The 25343-nt window shown below is 39.1% G+C and overlaps 1 protein-coding gene across 2 annotated transcripts in view; it reads right to left on the reverse strand.

Moving 5' to 3' along the window:
* ARMC2 (armadillo repeat containing 2) overlaps positions 1-25343 on the reverse strand; it is a 104922-nt gene that overhangs the window by 27277 nt on the left and 52302 nt on the right. For both annotated transcript variants that reach the window (XM_021693492.1, XM_021693491.1), the window contains 4 exons: positions 23408-23510; positions 21125-21348; positions 7008-7153; positions 2770-2869 (listed from right to left, as the gene is read on the reverse strand). In XM_021693492.1, the coding sequence (XP_021549167.1) occupies positions 2770-2869; positions 7008-7153; positions 21125-21348; positions 23408-23510 (573 nt within the window). The remainder of the gene's footprint in view (positions 1-2769; positions 2870-7007; positions 7154-21124; positions 21349-23407; positions 23511-25343) is intronic.

The following is a 25343-nucleotide window of genomic DNA, read 5'->3' on the forward strand; positions in this document are numbered from 1 at the left end:
CTGGCTATGTTTAAATCTTTAAAATGATGCACGGATGTAGGAGGAATTGAAGGTCTTGTAAGGCTTCACAGAGGAGAGGACACAAGAGCTACATCTTGTAATATTAATTGGCCCTTGAAGATGAGAAGTGACAAGGGATATTTCATCAAAGAGTCCCCTCAGGTCTGCTCACTAAGAGCCTATTCACATTCAATTTTATTTAAGACTTTTTTAGGTGATATTTTAACAAGTTTTATTATGAGTTTCCCCTCCTAATTGCAAGCAAATAGTCACAAAAGGTAAGTGAAAATTACCAAAGGCAGAGTTAACAATCAATAGAAAAGGAAGAGAGAGACATCTACAAAAAGAAGACACAGACATTTAAAGAATCTCATCAACAGACTCGTGCTCCCAGGATGGGACAAATAGCCTTAGAGTAGTAATTAATACTTGTAATATTGATCTTTGGCATCAAGAAGAGGTTAAATTATTTTTAGTATCTTTAAGAAGGCAAGGAAATATGTAATATATCTGAATATGATTTTTACCACGATAAAAATAATTTAATAAGTTATACATTTCTTTGATGGTTCTGGAAACAACATGTACTGTACATAGTTTGCAAGGAGCTCTTCATTCTTCTTCGAACCAAAATAATTTTAATAGGAAAGCAAAATTATCATATAGATCAACAGAGAAAAATATGCCTTTGAACACCAATTTTGCTTTACAGATAACTATTGGTCCAAAGTGAAAAGTAGTTCACTAAGAGGTGTGGTAAAATTTTATGCCAATTAAACTTTAAGACAGTCCCTTGAACCAGAAGAAGCATACTCTTAACTATGTTGACATCTCAAGTGTCTCATAGTGGCAAGATACCAGGATATTTGTCTGTTTACCAAATGTGGCCATCATCCGAGCTATAATCAGAAAAACAAACAGCTATTTACTAGTAATGCTACAGAACAATAGGACTATTTGTCTGTCAGTACTGGACTGATGGGTTTTCTTCTTTTTAAAAAATTACAGGTTATGACATAACTTGAAATCAAACTGTTAAGCAGAAATGTTTTCTTTCACCCACATTTGAAAATTCTAGTGCAAGCGAAGGTGTCTTCTCCAGTTACAGTTATCTAAATCATCCATGATCCGAACACCAAAACAAAAAAGAATAATGATGACAAAATAAAATTACAATGAAAGTCCATAAAATAAGATTTCAAAAGAAAATCCATAACTAAACTTTTTAAGTATAAGATCTAGAAGAATTCTTTTAATCTATAGTAAAGTATCTTTTTACCATTTTATTTTTTTCCTTAAAAAAGACAACCAGGAATAGGAGTACCTAAGCTTTTCATTGGATTAATTCACTTGTCCAAAGATTACAGTTCAGATAATATATTGTACCAAGATCTAGATTAATAAGTGCTTAATGGACACTTCAATTAATAGCAGATTGAGAATACTTTCAGGTAGATTAATCAAATCCATTCTTCCCCTGACATAGCAATTCTTGTACCTTGAAATCTTTCAAAGTGTATAGTTTAGAGAAAATACAAAATATATAGGGAAAGGCATTTGTAACCCAAATATTCGGAATCAGAAACTCAAGTGCATATTTGTAAATCACTACTTAAAAGCTAAATAAAAACTTAACTTTAAGCAAGGTTGTATCATCTTCCAAATGTACTAATGGTATAATATGAGCATAGAAACTTCTGTCATCTGTATAACCAAAAAGAGACTAGTAACCTTTTAATAAATTAGCTAATAATAGCATCAAATCTGACAAACTTCGTCATTCTCGGCAGAAGTACTTGGCTGGGTAAAAATAAGTTCATTGCTATTTGTGGCAAACAGGGATTATACTTTGAGGTGGTTTTGAGATGGCCAATACAAACAAACACAAAGCTTTATATTAAAATGTTCTTAGTATACACATAAATTATTTGGTTTTAAACTTAGTGATTCTGAGATTTTACCATATTTGAAATGAATATATATTGTGTTCATGTATAAAACATCTCACTAAAGAGTTGATGTCACCTTAATCATTTATAAAGCTGAATAAAAATAAATTGCATTTAATGAATAGTCAAAAACTTATAATAAAACTTAATGTTTGTACTATTATGATTTTATTAAGGTGGAGTCATTTGTGACTTCTTCCTTTTTTTAAACAACTATATATACTTTTACTGGATCCATTAAAACAAAATTATTTTCTTTCTAACACTTACCTTACTTTAGAAGAATTTCATCTAAATACTAAAGTGTCAAAGAATTAGAGAATTTCAGGGCTAGAAGAATCTTTAGAGTATACCCAGTGTAGGGGATCCCAAACTTTACTTTGCATCAGAGGTCCCCGTGGTCCTCACTGAAGTGCAGATGGCCAGGCCCCTCCCCACCCATCTGACTCAGCAGGTCTGGGGTGGGGCCTGGAAATAACCCCCATCCCACCCCAAGTGGATTCTCATGTAAGGGTCTATAAATCACTGGGAGGAACAACACTGTGCACCCACCCTCTTCCCTAAACCAGGAATCCTACCACATCAACCATCCTATTGCATCCATTTCTGCCTCAAACTACTCCCTCAAAACAAAACAAAACAAAACAACTCCCTCCTCAACTCCTACCGGTAACTATCTCCTGGGGCCGCCCATTAACACATCAAATGGAAGCTTCTCATAGAAATTGGTACATTCAAAACATAAGACTACTCAACATGAGCTTACACAAATACACCAATGCAAAGACATAGTGAAGAATTAAATGCATGAAGAACTGACCTGTTTCTTCTGGTATTTGTTTATCAGTTTCAAAAACAAGGCGTAACATCTGGAATAGTTGGCCAAGGCTACACAGCAGTCATGGTAAGAAGTAAGTTTGCTGCAGAAATGCCAAATGGGAAAATAAAAATACACTTTTTTTTTTCTCTCAGAAAGTTCCAATACACATAGGGTTACTCTAAATACAGACTTTCAAAGCATTGCCCAGTGCCTGAAAAGGAGTCTACAAATACTCCACACACCAGTCCAGAGAAACCACAAGGAGGCTTGCTGTCTGCTCTGGACTCTGAGGGCATGGTGGGGGCGGGGGGTGCAGGCAGGAGATCCTTTGAAGCCTCTAACGCATGTATATGGTGTGAATTTACACTATCCATGTGGTTCAGAAAACACAAGCTAAGAAATTTACACAAATTCTGTTTGGATACCAACCACTGAATCCCCTGGGACCCCATGAGAAACAAATGTTAAACTGCTTAAATATACTAGGATGGTAGTGATATACTAATATCAGGCAAAATAGACCTGAAAGCTAAAAGCCTTGAGATCAGCTTCAAAATTTTGAAGGCATGCAAACAAGCAACCAACCAAAACCCACAAGGCAGTACTGACCAACCTATATCAAATTGGGAGATGTTCATAAATCTCTCATTAAGTGACAGATTACTAGGTAAAACATCATCAATATTGTAAAAACGTGACCATGTACCAGGCCATTAACAAGTCTCAGTAAATGTTCAGAGAACTGGTGTCTTCCAGCTCACGTTCTCTGGTCAAAGAACAATTAAGTTAGGAAATCAATGTAAGAATACGTATCTTAGAAAACATACTTTTGAAAACTTAAAAACATAACTTATGGGTCAAAGAAACATAAAAGTTTAAAAATAAAACACTGAGACCTGAATAACTAAAAATACCACAAATCAAAATTTGTGGGATACAGCTGAAGCACTATTTAAAGGAAAATTTATAGTCTTCAGAAGGATTTTTAAAAAGGAATTGAATTTCTAACTAAAACAGAAGAAAAATATGATATATCCAAAGATAGTAGAAGAAAAGGGTTAATACATATAAGAATAAAGGAATATAATAGAAAACAAACATACAGTGGAGTGGATCAGTAAATCTGCTGGTTCTTTGCAAAAACTAATAAAGTTGGCAAACCTTTGGGGAAACCGATTGAGAAAAAAGGAGAAACATCATAAGCAATCAAAATAAGGAGTGAAAATCAGTATCAACAATGCAGAGGCAGTGTGACATAGTGGTTAAATGTATGGATTCCAGAGCCAGACCCCCTGGTTTGAATTCCAACTGTATGACACTGAGAAACATACTGAGCTTCTCCATGACTCAGTTTCTTATATATAAAATGAAGACAATAATGGTAGTACCCACCTTTAAAGTCGTTATAAGGAATAAATTAATTCATATTTGGAAAGTGCTCAGAACATTGCCAGGCACATAGTAGTCGCTATCTAAGTATTTGTTAAATAACATTATTAGTAAAAGAATAAAAGGGGACATGATTCGAAATGCAACAGAGATTAAAAGGATAATTAGAGAAAATTTGGAATGACTTTATATTGTTTGAAAACTTAGATAAAATGGGCAGATTCCTATAAAAATATAACTTTCTGAAACTAACCCAAGTACAAATAGGAAATATGACTGGATATATGACCATTAAAGAAAGTGAAGCAGTAGTCAGTGATATTCACACATGAATGTGTGCAGACACACACACACTAGGATAAAATAGCTTTTCAAGGAAGTTCTATGAATTTTTCAAGAAACAGATAAGTTTAATTTTCACAAATTCTTCTAGAAAAGAGAAAAAATGGGAATATTTCCCAACTCATTTGATGAGGCTGGTATAAACTTGACACTAAAACCAGACAAGGACAATGTGAGAAAGGAAAAGTACAGGTTAATCTAACGCACAGATGAAAAATCCTAAACAAATTATTAGTTAATTAAACCTAGCAATACATAGCGGCTTAACATAAGAGAATCTATTAATCTGTGATCTACTATATTAATGAATTAAAAAAAGAAAAATCCACATAATCAAAATAGATTCAGGGCAAGCATTCAAGAAAATTTAACATCTGTTAGTGTGCGAGGATCCTTCCTTAACCTTCTGAAGGGCATATACGAAAACCTACAATAAATATTCTTTTTTTTAAATTTTATTTTATTATGTTATGTTAATCACCATACATTACTTCATTAGTTTTTGATGTAGTGTTCCATGATTCATTGTTTGCGTATAACACCCAGTGCTCCATTTAATATGTGCCCTCTTTAATAAATATTTTTTTTAATTGTAAAACCACAAAAATATTTTCTTTAAAGTCAGGAGAAAGGCAGCAGGTCCAACACTCTTACAACTTTGTATGGGACATCCTGAGCGATGTGGTAAGGAAGCAGTGGGGACAGCAGGGAAGAGTTGTAATAACTGGGGGGGAAAAAAGCCAAATTATTCTTCTTTGCAGACAAATTGCATAGAAAATCCAAGAGAATCTATAGACTAACTCTTAGACCTAAATTTCATCAAGGTTCCTGGATAAAGATTAATAAGCAAACATCAATACTATTTATATAAACCAGCAACAACCTATTAGGAAATATTTTATGCACATATTTTATAGTCGGCATGTGCTACTATATTAGTTTCAGGTGTATGACATAGCGATTAGCCAATTCTATACATTATATAATGTTCACCAGCATCTGCCACCATACAAAGTTATTACGATATTATTGACTATATTCCCTATGCTGTACTTTTCTTTCCTGTGACTTACTTATTTTATAAATAGAAGTTTGTACCTCTTAATCCCCTTAAAAAATATGTTTAAAGATTGCATTCATAGTTGCAGCAAAAGCCATGAAGGAATAAATCTAACAAAAGATATGCAAAATCTTTTTGGAGAAAATTATAAAATTTTATGGGAAGATATAAAAGAAAATGTCATAAATGTTTATTGGTGGAAGACTCAGTATCATAAAGATGTCAATTCTCCCCACTTGCATCCCAAATGCTCTACAAACTCAATGTTATTCCATGAAAAACCCTAATGTTCCTACCACAAACCTTAGCTGATTCTCCAATTCTTGAGAAAGAGGGAAGAATTTGAATCTTAAAGGAGAAAAGGGGTGAGGGATTCATCTTATCTTATAGCAAGACTTCAATCTCTAACAGTAAAGAGAGTGTGGTGCTGATCTGAGGATGGACCAGAATGCCCAGAAATAGACCTACAAGTATATAGGATCTTGTCTTTGACTAACTAGGCACTTAGAATCAGTGGGAAAAAAAAAAGACATGTTTAATAAAAGGTGCTGGGACAACTGACTATCCACATGGGAAAAAAATTAAATTGGATCCCTACATGCTACCACATACAAAAACAAAACGTATGATTTTTATAATGCTTCAAAATGGGAGTGAAAAGTACCCAGAATTAAGTACCCAGATCGGAAAGTGCAGTGCTGAAAAATCAAATCTGGACTCACATCCTCATCCTGGGGTCAATTACTATTAATAATAGTAACATCTTCAGAAAACGTTCTATTTTGTTAAACAACCACAGTGAAGTTTAAGAAAGGCCTAGGATAATAATGTATAAACACTGGCAGAGAGCAGTGAGAGAAGAAATATAAATGCATAATTTAAAGACAGTTCTGAAATTTAACATCTTGCTTTGAAGAGACCTGGATTCAGATAGTCATTACTTCTGGGGTGAAGTGTAAACATGACGAGTGAATACGTGAGCCAAAGTTCAGTCACACAACTGAAATAAAATAACCTTCTACTACAAATCAGTTCAGATCAGACTTTCAAAGCAACGCTCCCCTTTTTGAGTTATAACCCTTAAGTACTGTTTCCAAATGTACCAGAAAATTTATCATGTTTGGTGATACAGTTCTTTATGTCCAATAAGCTAAGAGGAATTTTTGTTTATTCTGTAAAAACCCTAGGATAACTCACAACTCACCAAAGAACTAAGGTGACTTACAATGGATGAGTTTAAAATCACATTAGGAATACATAGGAAACGGGGTCATTAGTTGTACATCATTTATTTTGAACTTGGACCACTAGATTTACTTTTGCTGCTAGGGGAAGTAAGAAGCAAAAATAGGATTCCTTGCCAGCCACACACACAAATATTAAAGATAACCCAAAATTTAAGCCTTAGCATTTGTGTAAATTTACTTTGTTTTCCTCGTCCACCTACCTGAATATTCTGGCAATATTGGTGCACACATCCTTGTCGGCCTCGTACTGTCCCATCGCCGTGCAGAGCTGGGGAAGGGCACTGATGCTCAGCAACTTACTTCTTGCTAGTGGTGAATCAACCAAGTTTCTCAGTGTAGCAGTCACCTAGGATAAAAGAGGGTTTGCGCCATTTTTTTTTTTAATTGGAAAATACAGCAACACCAATCAGTACCACACAATTTGTCCTACGATCTTCATTCAATCAGTAGCAAAACCAAGCTCCTGTTAGGCGTCTTCTACTAGACAACATGGGCTTAAGGACAAATAGCATGAAATGAAAAAAAGAGATGAATACAAAGAAAGCTTACTTTGGTTCAAAGGTGAAGAATGAGAAATTCATGTTAATAAGCAATTAGTATACCAAAACCCTAGGGTTAAATAAGTCATCATCTGGGTTTGTTAACTGTCCCTCATAAGACTTTCACTTCACGCTGTGACATGCCACATCAGTTTCACAGATTAGAAACCTCTCCTTCCATAGTTTTAAGTGTAGCATCAAATAATGCTCTAGCCAAAGGATATTTAAGACCATTAGTTTCATTCTTTTCTGAGAGCCAAGTATTGATTTCTTGAAAATTTATCTTATTTTTTTTTAAAGATATTATTTATTTATTTGAGAGAGAAAGAACAAGCAGGGAGGAGGGGCAGTGGGAGAGGGAGAAGCAGAAGCAGACTCCCCACTGAGCAGGGAGCCCAATGTGGGGCTCGATCCCAGGACCCCGGGATCATGACCTGAGCCAGAGGCAGATGCTTAACCAACTGAGCCACCCAGGTGCCCCCAAATTTGTCTTATTTCATTAAAAAATGTTCAGGAAAGCTATCTTTGTCTAAAAGTGGAGAAGAAAAAGGGGCGCTTGGGAGGCTCAGTTGGTTAAGCAGCTGCGTCTTGGTTTTGGCTCAGGTCATGACCTCAGATTCATGAGATCGAGCCCCACGTGGGGCTCCATGCTCAGCTCAGCAGGGAGTCTGCTGGAGATTCTTTCCCTCTGCCCATCCCCTTGTTCTCTCTCTCTCTAAAATAAGTAAACAAACTTGTAAAAAAAAAAAAAAAAAGTGGAGAAGAGAACGGTTCCATAAATCTAATTTACTAAACATCAAGTTTAGTACAGCTAATGCTGCAGTTCTCTAATACTTTCAATATGCAGTGTGACCTTTCCTCATGGAACAGGACAAGGCAGACTCTTGGTGAAGAAGAGTCAGCTCAGGAGCTGGACACCTGGTCAAACTCCAGCCCCACCACTCACTAGCTTTGGTTAGCAAGTGAACCTCCCAGGGACCATTTTTCTCATCAGTAAAGTGGGGATGGTGATAGCTCCTTGGAGTTGTGAGGATTCAATGAGACAAAAATTGTGAAGAGCATTGCCACCTGTCCTCTAACAGGAGCTGAAACATCATGGTTGCCATCTCCACATTTGTTGTGGAGCTCCACACCCAAAATGCAGAAGAGGGATCACTGGCCTTCGAGTAAAATGATGAAGATTCAAGTCCCAAATCTCTTTCTAGTTACGTGACTGAGGCACCCACTCATTGCTTGACTTCCCGACTTTCTCATCTGTGTAAAGCATTTACCATCCCTGCTCACCTCCTGGGGTGGTTGTGTGTATCAAATGAAAACATGTAACAATGTCTCTGTGTGCTGTAAAGCATTATGTAAATATAAAGCTTCATTATAGCCATAGTTAATAAACTTTAACAATTATTAAGATATGTATCTTTGATTAGTTTTCCTTTGTCACAACAGCAACAAAAATATAACTGACGATCTTTAAAGCAGAGAAAATAAAAATAATGCTTCAAGTAAATGTGTTCAAGTCTTCTGAAGTCAATTCAATTATACAGCAATTCAGTAAATTATTCCCTGAAAGCTTCAGCACCCAAAACATTGGAGGGAGAAAAAACTACTTGAGCATTCCCCTTCGCCGTGGATCTACAACACAGTCTCCTAAGCTAAGGAATGGTCTTCTGTGAAGGCTAATACATCATTTTAGGCTCTCCAGGCCATCACCACGATAAAATGGAAAATTCTCATCATCTGACCCTGGTTCTACCTGTTCTTCTCTAGAGACAGCCCAGGCACTCAAGCGCTGCTGGATTACATCAATCCAAGGAATGACTCACAAGCGTTCCCACTTGGAGTCCAGAGCCCAGATGCCTGTGTGAATCCTGACCTGAAGTCAGGCAGCCAGAGGCTGTGGAATACCCGTTCTAACCATCACACACAGAAACCCGTCCTCTTCCTACCACGATCTATAGCCGTCCTCTTGCTCGCCTCATCCAACCTCTGGCAAGGGACACTGTCAGCAAAAGGGATGGTGGTGTTCTTAGGAGCTTTTATTTTCTTGTTTCAACCTCAGTTTTTTCCTCTCTCTTGACCATTTTCCTCATCTCATTAGAAAAAATTAAAACAGGGGCGCCTGGGTGGCTCAGTCAGTTAAGCGTCTGCCTTCAGCTCAGGACATGATCCCAGGGTCCTGATATCAAGCCCCACATTGGACTCCCTGCTCAGCGGGGAGTCTGCTTCTCCCTCTCCCTCTGCGCATTCCCCCGCTTCTGTTCTCTGCCTCAAAGAAATAAATAAAATCTTAAAAAAAAATAAAATAAAATAAAAAAGAAGAAGAAAAAAAGGAGGACAAGGAGATGAAGGGACAAGGGAGCAGAAAAGGAGGATTTCTCCTTTAAGAAGCCTCTGGCAAGAAAGCGCAGGGGATTAGCAGAGGCCCGGTGGTAAACCCAAGCCTAAAGCCCTGAGGGCTGAGGATCAGGAGGAGGTCACCAGGCAAAGGCAGCAGGGCAGGCCGCCCATTTTGAGAGGCTGGCTGAGAGCCACAAATCTCACTGCGGGGGTGGAGGTGGGGCTGACTGCCAAGCACAGACAAGGGGCTGTTTCTGGGAAAAAAATGTATTAAGATTGGGCGTGGGGGGGGTGGGGGAGGAGAGTCTAGTTAAATCCTGCGCTAACAGTAAAGGGGAATTTCTAGTCAACCCACTTAACTTTCGACCTTGCTCCCACTTTTAACAGAGATCTATTTGCGGAAATCACTAATGAGTTTTCCTGCCCTCCCCCCAGGAAAGCCCACCCACTGTGCCTGCCCCCAAAGCAGGAGTTCGCCAAAGTCCGAGCTTTAAGCTTGCAGAAGTGTACCCGGCTCTTAACTTTCCATTCCAATTTATATCGTTCCTAGCTCTGCTTAATTATGTACTTTTCTGTTTTACTGTCTATAATCTTTTAAGCCATCTCAAATCCTTTAGGACAGAAAAAGAAGTGCAAGTTAGATGATTACATCGATGCCTGTTGAGCTTCCAAAGGGCTCACTGGAGCAGTTCCCACGTGTCATCTCACCAAGAAAGAGCAAACAGAAAAACATGTTTCGATTATTTTTCTTCCCATCTCCTAACGCACAACTGCATGGGGCAGCGAGGCAAGCAGGGGGAAGAAGAGAAAGGAGAAGAATATGGAATTGATCATCTACAAAGATGATTGATAAGAATTTAGGTGTCCTTGCTTCTTAGCCGTTGTGAGATGATGACTGAGGCGTCACCCTACGTTTTTCGGTATAAGCCAAGAAAGAAACATTCTGGTGTGATTCTGGTTACTAATCTGCTCCTGAAAACGGACTGAGCTACACTCTACAACTTTTTGGTGCTCATTTTTTTCTGAGGCAGCTTCCTCTCTCTGTATCTCCAAATTCCTTGATCACAAGAGGTACTGGCCCCCACCCTCAACCAGAATCTCCAAGCAAAATTGCTGATGAGTTTGGCAAAGCTGTCCTCTCTAGCGTTGAAAGTTCTCACTGTGTCGTCGACACTGGGAGATACATTTTAAAGGGAAAAATTATATTGAGAAGTGATTAGATAATTCATAAAGTCTTTTATAATTTATAAACAACATTTTAATATAGCAAAATTAGAATTCAAAATATCTTTTCTTCAAATTGATTATAGGCACTTAGTTATCAATTTCCACTTATGTTTTCAACTATTAATTGAAAAACCTTAGCAAATGCAAGAAATCGTTGTCTTAAAATATGAGGCCCTCCTGATTGATATCACGGGATTTAAGAATGACAATACAGGCCCAGCAGCTGGGGCCCCATTCCTGCAGGCTTTACTGCAATGGGGCGTGCGAGGGGTGGGATGGACGCAAGGTAGGGAGGGCTGGTTGGTTGACTTGAGCCTCCGCACACTGCTCATTTCCAGAGTGGTTGGCCCTCTCTCTTCCCTTTGCACTATTCCTCCTTCAGAATCCTCAGTCTCCAGGGAACCCACCAGCTTCTGCCCTAGAAGGCATTCAGCCACAGAGCACAAGGGCTTGGAGCTCACAGTCCACCATAGAACTCCTGTTTCAGTACGTCAGAAGTTAAGCAGTCTTTTTTGGCAAGCCTGGGAACTTCACCATCAATCATGATATTGTTCCTTGAAGAAATATTTCCCAATTTCAAAAAACCAGCTTTCAAAGAAACCTCTGGAACATAATGCAATTAAAAACCACACCATCAATAGTCTGAAAGTTATTATGTTTCCTCTACCCAAATCAGCATGAGGATTCAGTTTTATTTATTTTTATACATTGAATGTGATTATGGAAAGAATTTGAGCAGCTTTATGGTTTATAAATCTACCCTATAAACTTGATCTCATTTGCTCCCTAAACCAGCCCCATGAGGCAGACAGGAAGGGTATTACAAGCCCCACTTTTCAGATGAGGAAACCAAGTCTCAGAAAGTCCACCAGCCACCAGGTAGGTGGGCATCCTAAGCTCCAGCTCCTTGTCTGTTGTCTCTCCCACTCCACTTGGCCCTTCTCTAAAAGCATTCATTTTATTTCTCAATCATCTGGAATATCCATAACCAAAATCCCTCGAGCTTTATCTCAACTTAACTGCCAACTGCAAAATGGTTCACTTCCCGCTGATGATGTGAAAGAATAAACACAGCCGCCAGAGACCGCAAACAGTGTCAAATGATTTAAGAACAAAAGCCACACCATTTTCCAACCTCAGCAAAACCATCTCCCTCTATTAATAAAAGCACATTCATTTTCTGGATCTGTGCCCAGTTGTGACCACATATATGCCCAAACCAGAGCCTCTGTGGTAACTGGAGGAGTTTCGGATTGTCTCATAGATGGTTCATACAGTTCTGGCTGAGACAAGAGACATCAATGACAAGATGCCACTGTACCCATGAAACCACGAGTGCCCCCACATTCCTAAGCATTTTATTGGCGTTAAGAGCTATGCATTTGAAAGTCATATTAATTCATAATCCTTGATACTGCTTGGTGCCTGGCTATGGAGCCCATTTGGCACATTTCTACCATGGGTGTCCTCCTTCAGCAGGAAATGATTCTGTCCTTCTCGAACACCCAGTGCCCTGTTCTGAGACTCTATTTAACGCTTGCCTATGTTCGTTACTCTCTGGTTACTGCCTCTATGTCAGTTACCTTGGTACAATGAGTAGGTAGCTGATTCTGCTAGTGGTGGTTATTCCATGTATCAGCATACTTGAAATTCTGAATGTCATATAAACTACATAGTATGTCAGTGCAGTAAAAGGAGGAAAATGAGTCTGGGAAAGATAATGTAACACCAAGAACTACCAAGTAATAACAACAATTTTCCCCGATTACATGTTAAAGTTAGTGACATTTCTTTATTGCCACAGCTAATATGTCTACAACGAAGAGACGAGGCTGAGGAGATATGACAGCAATTAAGAAGCAAACGTCTCTCCCTGGAAACAACAGGCATAGGAATATTTACTTCCCACGCTCGATGTTCCTTGTGAAGAGATATTCTTCAGCATGATACTCCTGGCCACGCTCCATCCCTCACTTCCTGACTGGGGAGAACAGGTGCTCTCCCCTGCTCCTCCTGGGGCAGATGCAGCTTGTGATGAGGTAGGCAGGTCTAATTCAGAGGTTCAGGATTAGAATGCCCCCCTGCCTCAGCTATAAATTACAGATTTCAACCATGGTGATAATCTTCTCCCCCTCCCCATCTGCCTTAGTTTCTCTCTTATATCCAGGTTCAAAACCCAAGCCATTACATTACATGTCTGGGGTCTCTGAGTCTCCCCAAATCTTTAGATATGCCTTCCCTGGAAAGTCTGAGGTGAACATAAGTTACCTATTTATAGGTCTTTCCCAAGAAAAGGAGGAGTGGAGAAGAAGGGCCAGAGTTCTGACTGCCCAGTCTCTCATGCCAATTGGGTGAGTGAGTTATCAGCTATAATACTGCTATTCCTTATAGAAAAGAAGCCTCCTAAGTAATAAATAGTGGTCCCCTTCCCACAGACAAATACATCATTACAAAATTAGCAAGCCTAATAACCAATACCAAAGATTGTGACAAAAAAAGTTGCATCCCATCTCAAAAACAATATACTATAAGAAAATGAGCAAGAAATAGTACTCTAGTTGCTGGTTTTAATAATGTACTGTAGTTATATAAGATGTCACCATTGGGAGAAGCTGGATGATGGCGACACGGGACCTCTCTGTACTATTTTTGCAACATCTAGTGAGCCTATACTTAGTTCAGAATGAAAGTTAAAAAAAAAAAAAAGCCAGACACAAAAAAGCACACACTGTTATGTACCATTTATATTAAATTCTAGAACGGGCAGGGCTTATCTGTGGTGAAAGGGATCAGAAAAAAATGGTTCCCTTTGTGGGGTAGGAGAGTGGGAATTAACTGGAAAGAGGTGGAAGGAAACTTCTGAGGTGATAGAAATCTTCTGCGTCTTGATAGGGGTGTGGATTACATGGCTGTATGCTTTTGTCAAAACTCATCAAACATGTAAGATCTGAACATTTCACTGTATTAGAAATTATATGCAATTAAAACAATAAGAAAATAAATGACCTCATTTGCTCATTTCCTACTCAAACAAAACCTTCAAAAAAGATGCTTTAAAAAGATTTTTTTTCTGTTTATTTTTTTAAGGTTTTATTTTTTTATTTGAGAGCGAGAGAGTGAGTACAAGCAGGGGGAGTGGGAGAGGGAGAAGCAGGCTTCCCGCCGAGCAGGGAGCCCGATGCGGGGCTCGATCCCAGGACCCTGGGTCATGACCTGAGCCAAAGGCAGACGCTTAACGACTGAGCCACACAGTGCCCCTATTTTTTTCTGTTTAATCATCAGGTCTCCAATAAAACTGTAAGAATTTAAGAAATATTTAAAACAAGAATTCAAGAAATATAACCATGGGAATATTTGCTCTCATGGGTATGCAGTTTATTTCCCCCAATAACCAGAGCAAGTTTCCATCAGGTGGAAGTTATTGCCTTGGTTCTGATTTTATGGTCTGAGAGGTAGGCTTCCCATAGGCAAGGGTAAGGCAGAAAAAGGGAGTTAATATACTTTCCTACTTAAGTATGCATACTCATAATAATTAACTACCTAAATAAGCATTAATCTCCACATTTTAAAACCATAAAATATAACTAAAGCAAGATTTAAAGGACCCCAACCACCTTGGTACAGTCGTTAATTACTAGCATAATGTAAATCACCGCTTCATTGAATCTCCAGACTTCAGTCAAAGGCATCTCTTAAATTCCCCAGATCCTTGAAGCAGGGAAGAGTCAGCTCTGAGACTTGGGCTCCATTAAGTACCCAGAGTCCCATGCTGCTGATATAACACCCCCTTCCAACTTTAGTTTCTATTCAGCATGGTTCTCCAAATAGCCTCTCAAAGACAGAAAAATGAAAAAGATCCAACATTTGAAATCCACCTCTAACTGTTATTTTAATTTCTTGTGATTAATTTTTTTTTCTCATCAGAAGAAATGGCTCTTTGAAGCTTCAGGTTTTGGTAATTCTGATCTTACTTTGTTGAACAAATTTCTGCTGAGTGCCAACTATGTACCAGCTATGTATCATGTCCTATTCTATACTGCTTTCATAGATCAGCTCATTTAATTTTCCCAACTACCCATTAAGATGGTCCTTTATTGGGCACCTGGGTGGCTCCGTCGGTTAAGCGTCTGCCTCTGGCTCAGGTCATGATCCCAGGGTCCTGGGATTGAGTCTGCATCGGGCTCCCTGCTCTGTGGGGAGCCTGCTTCTCCCTCTGCCCCTGCTCCAGGCTTGTGCTCTCTCTCTCTCTCTCTCTCTGTCAAATAAAAGAATAAAATCTTTTAAAAAAAATATGGTCCTTTTTTTTTTTTTTAAGAGATTTTATTTATTTATTTATTTGAGAGAGAAAGAGTATGTGTGCATGAGCCTGGGGAGGGGCACAGGGAGAGGGAGAGAATTTCAAGCAGACTCCAAACTGAGTGCAGAACCCAGCCTGGGGTTTGATCTCATGACCTTGAGATCACGACCTGAGCCAAAACCAACCAAGGCTCAAACGACTGAGCCACCCAGGCACCCCTAAGCTGGCCGTTTAAAGATGAGGAAAGGAAGGTTCAGAGACTGAGAAGCACTGCTGGGGTCAGAACTGAAAGGCCAGCTCAGGCCTTTGGCCTCTTCACTAGAGAGCCCTGTCCCAGCACCAGGTACGAAGCCAAATGGACCATTAGGCTCTTGAAGACATGGTAGAGGAGAAGCCAGACACAGAATACAGCAGTGAACTCAAATCTGTCAAAGCAGGGAGTTTACTCTAGGGTTTAGAAATGATTTTAAAAAATCAACTATATCAAAACATATTTTAATTAAATACAGAGATAAAAAACTCATACAAGTGTCAAAGAGAGCATGGACCGCTAGCAGCATGACTCCATCCCACCTGCCTACTCAAACTTCTCCATACAAAAGATAGAAGTCCTCTTCCCATGGGCCAAAGCTGTTGGCCAAAGCTGACCAATCCAATCCATGCTTTTAAGATCTCTACTCTCCTGTACATTGTCCTTTCTTAGTTTTCTGACCACTTTTTTTCCCCATTCCACAAATTTGGCCATTTTAAAGAATCTGTTCTCAGATTCTATCACCTCCATGCAGGTGACCCTAAATCTGTTTTCTTAGCTTTACTTTCTCTGCTAAGCACTCGTTCATAACTCCAGTTGCTCACCAGACAGCCCCACTTGGCTATTCTGCTGGCAACTTAGAGTTTTCAATAAAGACTACATAATTTCATCCTCTCACCAAATCAGTTCCTTGTATAACTCTCTAATTTCTCATGGTAATAGTATCATTTTCTGAACCATCCAGGCTCCTAATGTCTGAGTCATCTCTCTTTGTTTAATTCACTTTCCTTTTCCCCAAACTCAAGCCAAGGTGAAGGAATGGAGTAGGGAGTGACAAGGGCCAGGAGGACTGACATTACCAAGAAATTTCCTCTTAGAAAAAGGAGAAGATAACAGGGGAGATGTACTGAGCAAAGGAGGGGGAAAGACTAGGATTTGAAGGACCCTCTGGGGTGACACTTGCAGACCTCAAGAAGTGAGCCCAGCATGAGAGGCGGGGATAGAAGCAAACCATGGTATCTGGGTGCTGCAAGACAGTCTAACTTCAAAAACGTAACTGAAGCAGGGAAAGAATATACTTCTCTATGGATTTAACTCAAAATCAAATGAGTCAGGCTGTAAAGAAGAAAGGTTGGAAATACAAAGGACTAAAAAATAGGAATGTTAGTTCAAGACAATCTGGGTTTTAACAGTTACATTATATACCTATAAATTACCTAACTACAAATGTGATACCTTGAGATTTTCTTCAATGAGAGTAAAGCAGCTTTCTGCATGGGTGTTCTCGAAACACAAGAGGACAGACGAAACACCAGGGGAATCAGGGCTTGGTTGTGATGATGACTTATACAGAAGACTCTTCTCCATTCCCCAGGAAGGGGGCATGAAGGAGACCACAACAGACTTTCTGATGGAGGGGACTCCAGCAGTTTTCCTGTGTTATGCCTTCCCAAATGTTAGCCTTAGGAGTCAGAAATGAACCCTAACACCTCCTGATAATCCATTCCAGATCAACACTGACAAATCCCTACTTCTGTCTGTCACCTCCTTGGGTGATGCAATCCACTACTGACATGTAGGGGCCTTTGCCTTTTACCTGGCCTTTCTCTTTTTCCAGGTTTTGGGGAGCTCTCCTGAAATTCTAGTATTCTGGAATTCAGTAAACGTGCACTGTTTAACTTTCCTTACTCTTGCAATTTTACAGACAAAGTTGTATCTCCAGACTGGGAGTATTTATACTTCCACTTGGTGCACAGGTAGTGGCCTTCAGACCTTCCGAGCAGCAACACTCGTCCTCTTAAAATGCTATTAAGCATCTGATCGGCAGAACTGAAGGCGGCATTGTGTGTGTGGAAATGCCATGATTTTGTAGAAGAATAAGGCATCAGAATACTATTATCTGGACATGGGGATCTCCAAAATGTAGGCCCCTACTGGCAGCTGTCCCATCCTCCACTATCTTCCTCACCACCCAGAACATGCCTGGCACAGAACAGCCCCTCCACCAACACCTGTGAAATCAATGTCTCTTGATTTCGGCCACACAGTGATAAATATACACATATATGTATATGTATATGTATATGTATATGTATATGTGTGTGTGTGTGTATATATATATATATGAAACAACATAAAGAAAAGCTTCAAAAATTTCAACACATCAGTATTTTTTCCTGTAAGCCACGTTAGCCCAGATACTGTGGAGGAGTTTTTCTTCCACACCCATTTCTGGATCTCATTCCTTTAGCTCTATTATAATCTGCCTCAAATCTAATAACTCTTAGTAATACCTCTTAACTGGGGCTACTGTGTGTGAAATCTTAGCCCTCCAATCTGTTGGTACCCCTGATACATTCTCCTCCCATCACTTTTCAGCTTTGTGGTCTTGATCAATTTCCTATCTCATGCACATTCGTCCTTCTGCCACTCTGATCTCACCTCCTTCTCCCCGCCCCCCCCACGCCCACCTCCAATGGCTCCTCCGAATCCACACTGCACAGCCTGGTGTGTGAGACTCAGGGCTGTGGCCTATGAATCTCACAGACTCTCATGGAACCCCTCTGCTCTGGATCAACCTACCTCCTCAGCATGCCCCAAACACACCTTATCCCTTTCCCTTTGTGTCAGTTTCCCAAATCCTATACAACTTTCAGGCTCCAGCTTCGGGACGTCCAAAAGGGCAGCTTTAGGAAAACACAATGACTCTAGCATTTGTGCCAGGTGCTGGAATGTACAGTTTTGTAACAGGAGGTCCCCAGATAGCGTGCTAAAGTTACTGAGGTTCTCCGGGTTGAAAGTCATGAAAGAGAGGAACTCACAACTGTCCAAACGTTGCCTGCCTTTGTCTTTTTAGCCTTGCCATGTGCTCTCTGGCTCATAGCCACAGTAATTTACTGATTTTTTTTCTACTGAACAAAGTTGCTTAAAAAAAATGTCTGATGAGCTAGAATTACTGAGTTCTGCAAACTAGTGTGAACAAACGATTCTGCACATGGCCAGATCTGTTTGGTTGCATGTGCACATGAGCTGGCTAGCGAAGAGCCAGTCAGTGTTACACCTTTACAGGAATAGATCTTCATTTGCTCTTCTTGTGAAGCCATGTGGCTTACATTTTATCAATCATGTGATATAAAACAGCTTTTCTTCAATTTAATGAAATATGAGGGAATATCCAGTTCAGGGTCCCTGCAGATGAAATAGCCTCAAATGATATCTCTTCCCCCCATCAGGTCTGTAAACACACACACACACACACACACACAGTGACACTCTATAGCTGATGCAAATGGGGCTTGGTGACCACAGCAGGAGCACATTCTCAGGTGGTGGCCATTCCTCCTGCTGAACTGTGCTCCGGGGAGAAACCTCAGGCACGTAAGGCCTGCCCAAGCCAGATCCTCGGCAGCCTCAGAGGAGGCCTGGAGACCATGACAGTGCCTGGTGAGTGGTGGCGGGCAGTGAGGAAGAAGTTTCTGCAGTGTCCCTTGTCACACCACCTATGCATGGATTTTGGGAAAGGAAAAGGGCATCTAACCTAGTGAGTCAGTTTGCACCTGAGGATGTTGAATGGAGGGAAAAGGGAAGGAAGAGTAGAACATTGGGAGTATGACTGTACTTACTGCCATACCAGAGGTCCCAGCTCTGGATTGGATATATTTTAGGTCACAATAATAGTCAGTGTTCCTTTATACCAACTGACCTTATTTTTATATATTATATATTTTATTATAAATATATAAATAAGTGTTAAAATAAAAATAAATAAAATACATATATAAATAAATTTGTGTATATTTTATTTATATGTGTGTTTTCTTATAGATTATAATATAGATTATATTATATATTTACATACATATTTATATGTGTATTATATGTATATAAGTGGGTTGGAAAGAGCTTTTTTTTTAAAATATTTTATTTATTTGTCAGAGAGAGAGAGTACAGGCAGGGGTGCGGCAGGCAGAGGGAGAAGCAGGCTCCCCGTTGAGCCAGGAGCCTGATGCAGGACTCGATCCCAGGACCCTGGGACCATGGGCCTGAGCTGAAGGCAGCCGCTTAACTGACTGAGCCACCCAGGTGTCCCTGGAAAGAGCTTTTTTAATCAGACAACAATTTTAGAAGCTGTTGCATAAAAATTAAAAAGAGTGAACACCCCAATGGGAGAACAGTTCAGTATTTGAGGTATATCCTTATCACAGAATATTACACAGTCATTAAAAAATGTAAAATAAATCTACCAGGGGTTCTTACTGTGTATTGTTACATGAGAACACAGAAGTGCATGGAATAACCCATTTTTGAAAACCTATGATTGTAAAAGGTGCTGAGCACGTCAGTGTGAACAATGTTGGCTAACTGGTTGGAACAGGAGAAATGAGGAAGGAAGAGAGTAATGGAAAATAAGCAAAAACAACTATTAAAAATAAGACTCCATGATAAAAATCAAGAATTATATAAAATTATGCATATGTAAGTATATATTTGCATGAAAATGCAACGGAAGAATGGTTACTAAAATGTTGGAGGTGTGCTATCTCAGGGTAAAAATATTTCAGGGGATTTTACATTCTTCCTTATACTTTTTTGCATTTTAATAAGGAAATATAATAATTATATAACCAAAATAATTATTTCCATTGAGGAAAATTTTTGAATAACTCACTAACACTGACAGCATGAAAATAAGGTTTCTAAGTCTTCCTAGACAAAAGATGGCATATCCAGTAGAATTTTGAATCATTCACGACTAAAAGGGGTTTTCACAATCTTTTTTCAAAATGGAGACGGACCGCAAAGTCCAAAATTAATGATCATCATAAACACTTTAAGCATCTTTAAGGCAGGGCTTAAATCTAATTTTTAACACACTTTCCCAAAGGCTCCAAGCACTCTGAGTGCTCAATCAATCCTCATTAATTGACAAGCACATTTCAAATCTCATGAATTATTACATCAAAGATGCTATTATCTGATATACAAATGCTATTAAAAAGTAGAATCTCATCTAGAAATGAATATGAGAGCTGAAGCAGCTCCAGTGAAAATAATTTAACTATGAAATTTAATCTGCCACAAAAGAAGTAATAAAAGTAACACATAACACATTTTTTTCATCTTGCCCCTGGTCATATTAAATGTATCTAGTTTTGCTACCTTCATTCCTATAGTCTCAGGCCTGAAGGTCATCTGCACACCCCCCAACGACTGTCCACTTAATATCATTAACTTTTGCTTTTTATGGCAGATACAAGATTCATGACATTAGTTACCCATCCTCACGAACAATAGCCAGTCTTTGAAACTCTGAAGATTAAAACTCTGCCTGTTAAAATTCTGATGATAGCCTGCAATTGTTTTGCAGAGCAAGGCTAACTTTTTATTCTACTAGGCCTGCCTTCCCCGTGGAGTAGCAGAAATGGACGTCGAAGCTGTGTAGAGAGATGCTCCGTGAATAGGCATGGAATAGCCTTTCCAGGGGAAATGGGCACACATGGGGTGTGTGGGGGGCAGTGGCTGCTTCTCTTGATCCCTAATGCCAGGTACCCCTACCTGGTTGTTGGTGACAGCCCATCTGTTACCTGTTACACCCACCTGGCAGGTAACTGATACTAGGGAACATGAAAACTATTTTACACATATAACTTGTTCAAGTAAAATACTTACTTGGACTAGTAAGTGGCCTGAGTTAGGCAAACAGGTACCACATTTGTTGGTGTTCTCATTTATTTGCTTTATCAAATTCATCAGTATCTCCACAGCATCTTTGCTGATCATTTCATCGAGAAATCGTGGATTTCCAGAAATGAATTTGATAGCCCCCATACAGTATAAAAAAGCTTCAGTGTTAGTTTGCAGATCTTCACTTCTCAGGACCTCCAATAATGATTCTGTCAAAAAGACGCATTATTACAAATGTGTAACAACTCGAGAGAGACATTTTAAAGTACTTGTATGTGAACGTCAAATACAATTTGTAAAATGTTAGTACTACATTCAAATGCTTGTTAAGTGTTACTCATGTGGTAAAAAGAGATAAGCTTATTTGTAGCTAAGACAAATCTCTGTAATAATAATGACAGTGAAAGGATGGGATTATTGGGGCGCCTGGGTGGCTCAGTCGTTAAGCGTCTGCCTTTGGCTCAGGTCATGATCACAGGGTCCTGGGATCGAGCCCCGCATCGGGCTCTCTGCTCCGGGGGAAGCCTGCTTCTCCCTCTCCCCCTGCTTGTGTTCCCTCTCTCACTGTGTCTCTCTCTGTCAAATAAATAAATAAAATCTTTAAAAAAAAAATAAAGAAAGGATGGGATTATTAATATATAAATAAGAACACGTTCTTTTAATTAAATGCCACTTCTTGTCTCTTACTAATATTTACCAACCTTTATTTTTATTTTATTTATTTGTTTTAAAGATTTTATTTATTTATTTGACAGAGAGAGAGACAGCGAGAGAGGGAACACGAGCAGGAGGAGCGGGAGAGGGAGAAGCAGGCTTCCCGCCGAGCAGGGAGCCCGATGCGGGGCTCGATCCCAGGACCCCGGGAGCATGACCTGAGCGGAAGGCAGACGCTTAACGACTGAGCCACCCAGGCGCCCCAACCTTTATTTTTAGTTACAAAAATGTTGAGTTATTATAGGACAATTGATAGTTGAGACAAGTTAAGAGTTTTAAATTTCAACAAACTTTTGAGGATATACTGGTTGCTGTACGATGGGAAACCAATCAAGACAGGGTCTTTTAAGAAATCTCAATCACCGGGCGCCTGGGTGGCTCAGTTTGTTAAGCGACTGCCGTCGGCTCAGGTCATGATCCTGGAGTCCTGGGATCGAGTTCTGCATCGGGCTCCCTGCTCGGCAGGGAGTCTGCTTCTCCCTCTGACCCTCCCCCATCTCATGTGCTCACTCTCTCTCATTCTCTCTCTCTCAAATAAATAAATAAAATCTTTAAAAAATAAAAATAAATAAAAATAAAAGAAATCTCAATCACCACAGAAAGGGATACTGCGGAGATAACATCCACTGTTTCCCGAGACAACTTAAGAACATCCATCTGAATAGCATACAACTACTTCATTTTAGAGGTAACCCAGGCAACTCTGATAAGGTTAATCATGCCTCTTTCACATTTAATTTTATTAATGTCAGTGTGATCATTTGTCAGAATCTTTCTTTGTCCCTGTCTGCTGGGGTCAAAAAAGAGATCATTTATCCTAGGTTGCAAAAAGAGAACTCAGGGGCATTTTCCATGTTGCTGCCTGGCCTTACATCAGCAATGCGAATTCATAAAAGATTTCTATTGATGTAACTATTTAAGCATCTTAATTATTTAAGGGTGTATCAAGACTTAAACAGTATTAGCTAGGAAGGTAGACTGTAATCACATTTCTCTACCAACATATCTGAGACACCTGAGACACTTTGATGTCAAATGTCTATAACAGCTGTCTTCCAGTTTGTCTTCCAAGTTTGAGTCATTCCTACTCCATCAAAAGCCCCAAAATTCCAATTATTTCAAATACCATTAAATGTATTTTGTCTGATAATCAATCTGAGACCAGGAAATGGATTTTTAAGTAGGGAATACTTGATAAAGTCACATAATGTTACTACAGTCTCTCATGGTTCGTCTCCCCCTCCGATTCCCTCCCTTCATTCTTCCCCTCCTGCTATCTTCTTCTTCTTAACATATAATGTATTATTTGCTTCAGAGGTACAGATCTGTGATTTAAAACAAACAGCCAACTATCCTTCTCGGCTCCAAAGGATACATTAAACAGAATGTGGAAAACACAGAGAAGGACAGAGCAAAACTAGGCATCATGTAACTTCTGGATATTACGAGAAAATAAAATATTCTAGCTACCATTAATGATAACTTTGCTCCCCAAACTTCTCACTTGTACTCAAGGGCAACATTTACTCAGCGGTAGCACTGAATGATACTCACCTAGAATGCTGTCATTTTCAATCAGAGAGTCATTCTTCTCACTCCTGCTAATTTTAAATATAAGTTTGCAGACATTAAGAAGATTCTTTCTACTCACTTTAAGCTGCAGAGAAAGAAAACACATTTTTATTGCAGAGGGAAATAAAGACACACCATCATTTTTTAACACAAACATCTATTTTTAAAATGCTGCAAGGGTATTTTTAAAACATAAAGAACAAGTCTAAGCTTAGGCTCCATATTTGCCAGCTATAGTATTTCATTAACTTACGGTAAATACAGTATAAATGATCCTTAAGGTATGCACATTTTACTGAGAAGCATTTATTTCTTACTTCATAAAGTCTCATCCTTATACATGAGATTATTAGTTACTTTTTAAAGAGTATATGAGGATAAAAGGGGGGGGAGGATGTTGATAAGTTTAATTAAATGGAGTAATTGCTTTAACACACAAGAGTAAAGGAAGACGGATACCAAAATTTCAGATTAGACTAACTTAGAAAAGAATACCTAGTAGGGGTGAAGGAAAGAAAAGAAAGGGGGAAGGTATGGTTCTCTTTATTATTTGTATAAAAAAACCAAAAAAGTAATAATTTTTTCATTAGATAATACATATATATTTACTTTTCAGGCTATATCTGGAATGCTTTGAGATAATAGCAAATAATGTTCAAAATTTAAAATTACCTTCTAAATCCTACAAAAATATTCAAGTAAATTAAACATAGGGGCAATAAGGAAGTATACTTTTAAAAAAAAAGCACAGTAGAGGGGGACTAGCTACATAAAATAGCCTCAATTCACTGTATATTTATCTCAAGTGGTAAAAATTAAAAATTAAAAATATCCTAAGTGTCCGATATTAGAGAATAATAAACTGTGGAACAATACCATTCATATCAAGCAGTCATAGAAAGTGTAACTGTGAATACCATGTTTAAAAAAAAGACGTTTATGTGGCGCCTGGGTGGCTCAGTAGTTAAGCGTCCGCCTTCGGCTTGGGTCATGATCCCAGAGTCCTGGGATCGAGCCCCGCATCGGGCTCCCTGCTCAGTGGGAAGCCTGCTTCTCCCTCTCCCTCTCCCCCTGCTTGTGTTCCCTCTCTCACTGTGTCTCTCTCTGTCAAATAAATAAATAAAATCTTTAAAAAAAAATACATTTATAACCTACTGTAAGATGGGAATATTATATGCCCTCATTGCAAGAATGTAAAATATGTTTGTAGGAATGAAGTTATCTGAACAAATAAATATATCTGTGTGAAAAAGATGAGCGTATGGGTCATTATTTTATCATTAAAAAGCATCTTTAAAATTATCTTCCATAGTGTTTATTAATGACTTGCCAGTTAGTTAAAAGAAAAAAAAGATAATGGAATTTGTCAGACATGTTTTTAAAGATTCATTCTGTGTTTGATCCACAAATATTAATGAGCTCCTGCTGTGTACCAGGCACAGTGCTGTTCACTGCAGGAGACACAAGGATGAACACGGTCAGCCCGGCGCCCGAGGGGCAGAGGGAGGGAAGCGTTATCCACAGAGCAGTTTCCATCTGCCTTCCTGCTCTGGGCCCTCGACAGGTTATCTCAGAGCAACCTTGCAAACTAGGAGTTCTTTCCATTTTGCACCTTGGGAGCCTCTGTAAGTATTAGAAATGCAGACTCTCAGGCCTCGGCCAGCTCTGCTGGATCAGAATCTGCATTTTAACAAACTCCCCAGAGATCCAGTGCTCGTGCAAGTCTGAGAAGCTCTGTTGTGGAAGCATCAGAAACTGTCACATGTGGCAGGATGGTCATTCCTTCTGTTCTCAGGAGGAAAAAAGGAAATGGAAATTAGAAAAAAAAATGTAATGCTTAGGGGTTTCAAAAAATTATTTAAAAACCCAGAAGATAAGCTGACTAAAGAGAATAGAAATAAAATCTGTGTCAATGGAA

The sequence above is a fragment of the Neomonachus schauinslandi genome, chromosome 8, assembly GCF_002201575.2.
Source record: "Neomonachus schauinslandi chromosome 8, ASM220157v2, whole genome shotgun sequence".
Taxonomy (NCBI): Eukaryota; Metazoa; Chordata; class Mammalia; order Carnivora; family Phocidae; genus Neomonachus; species Neomonachus schauinslandi.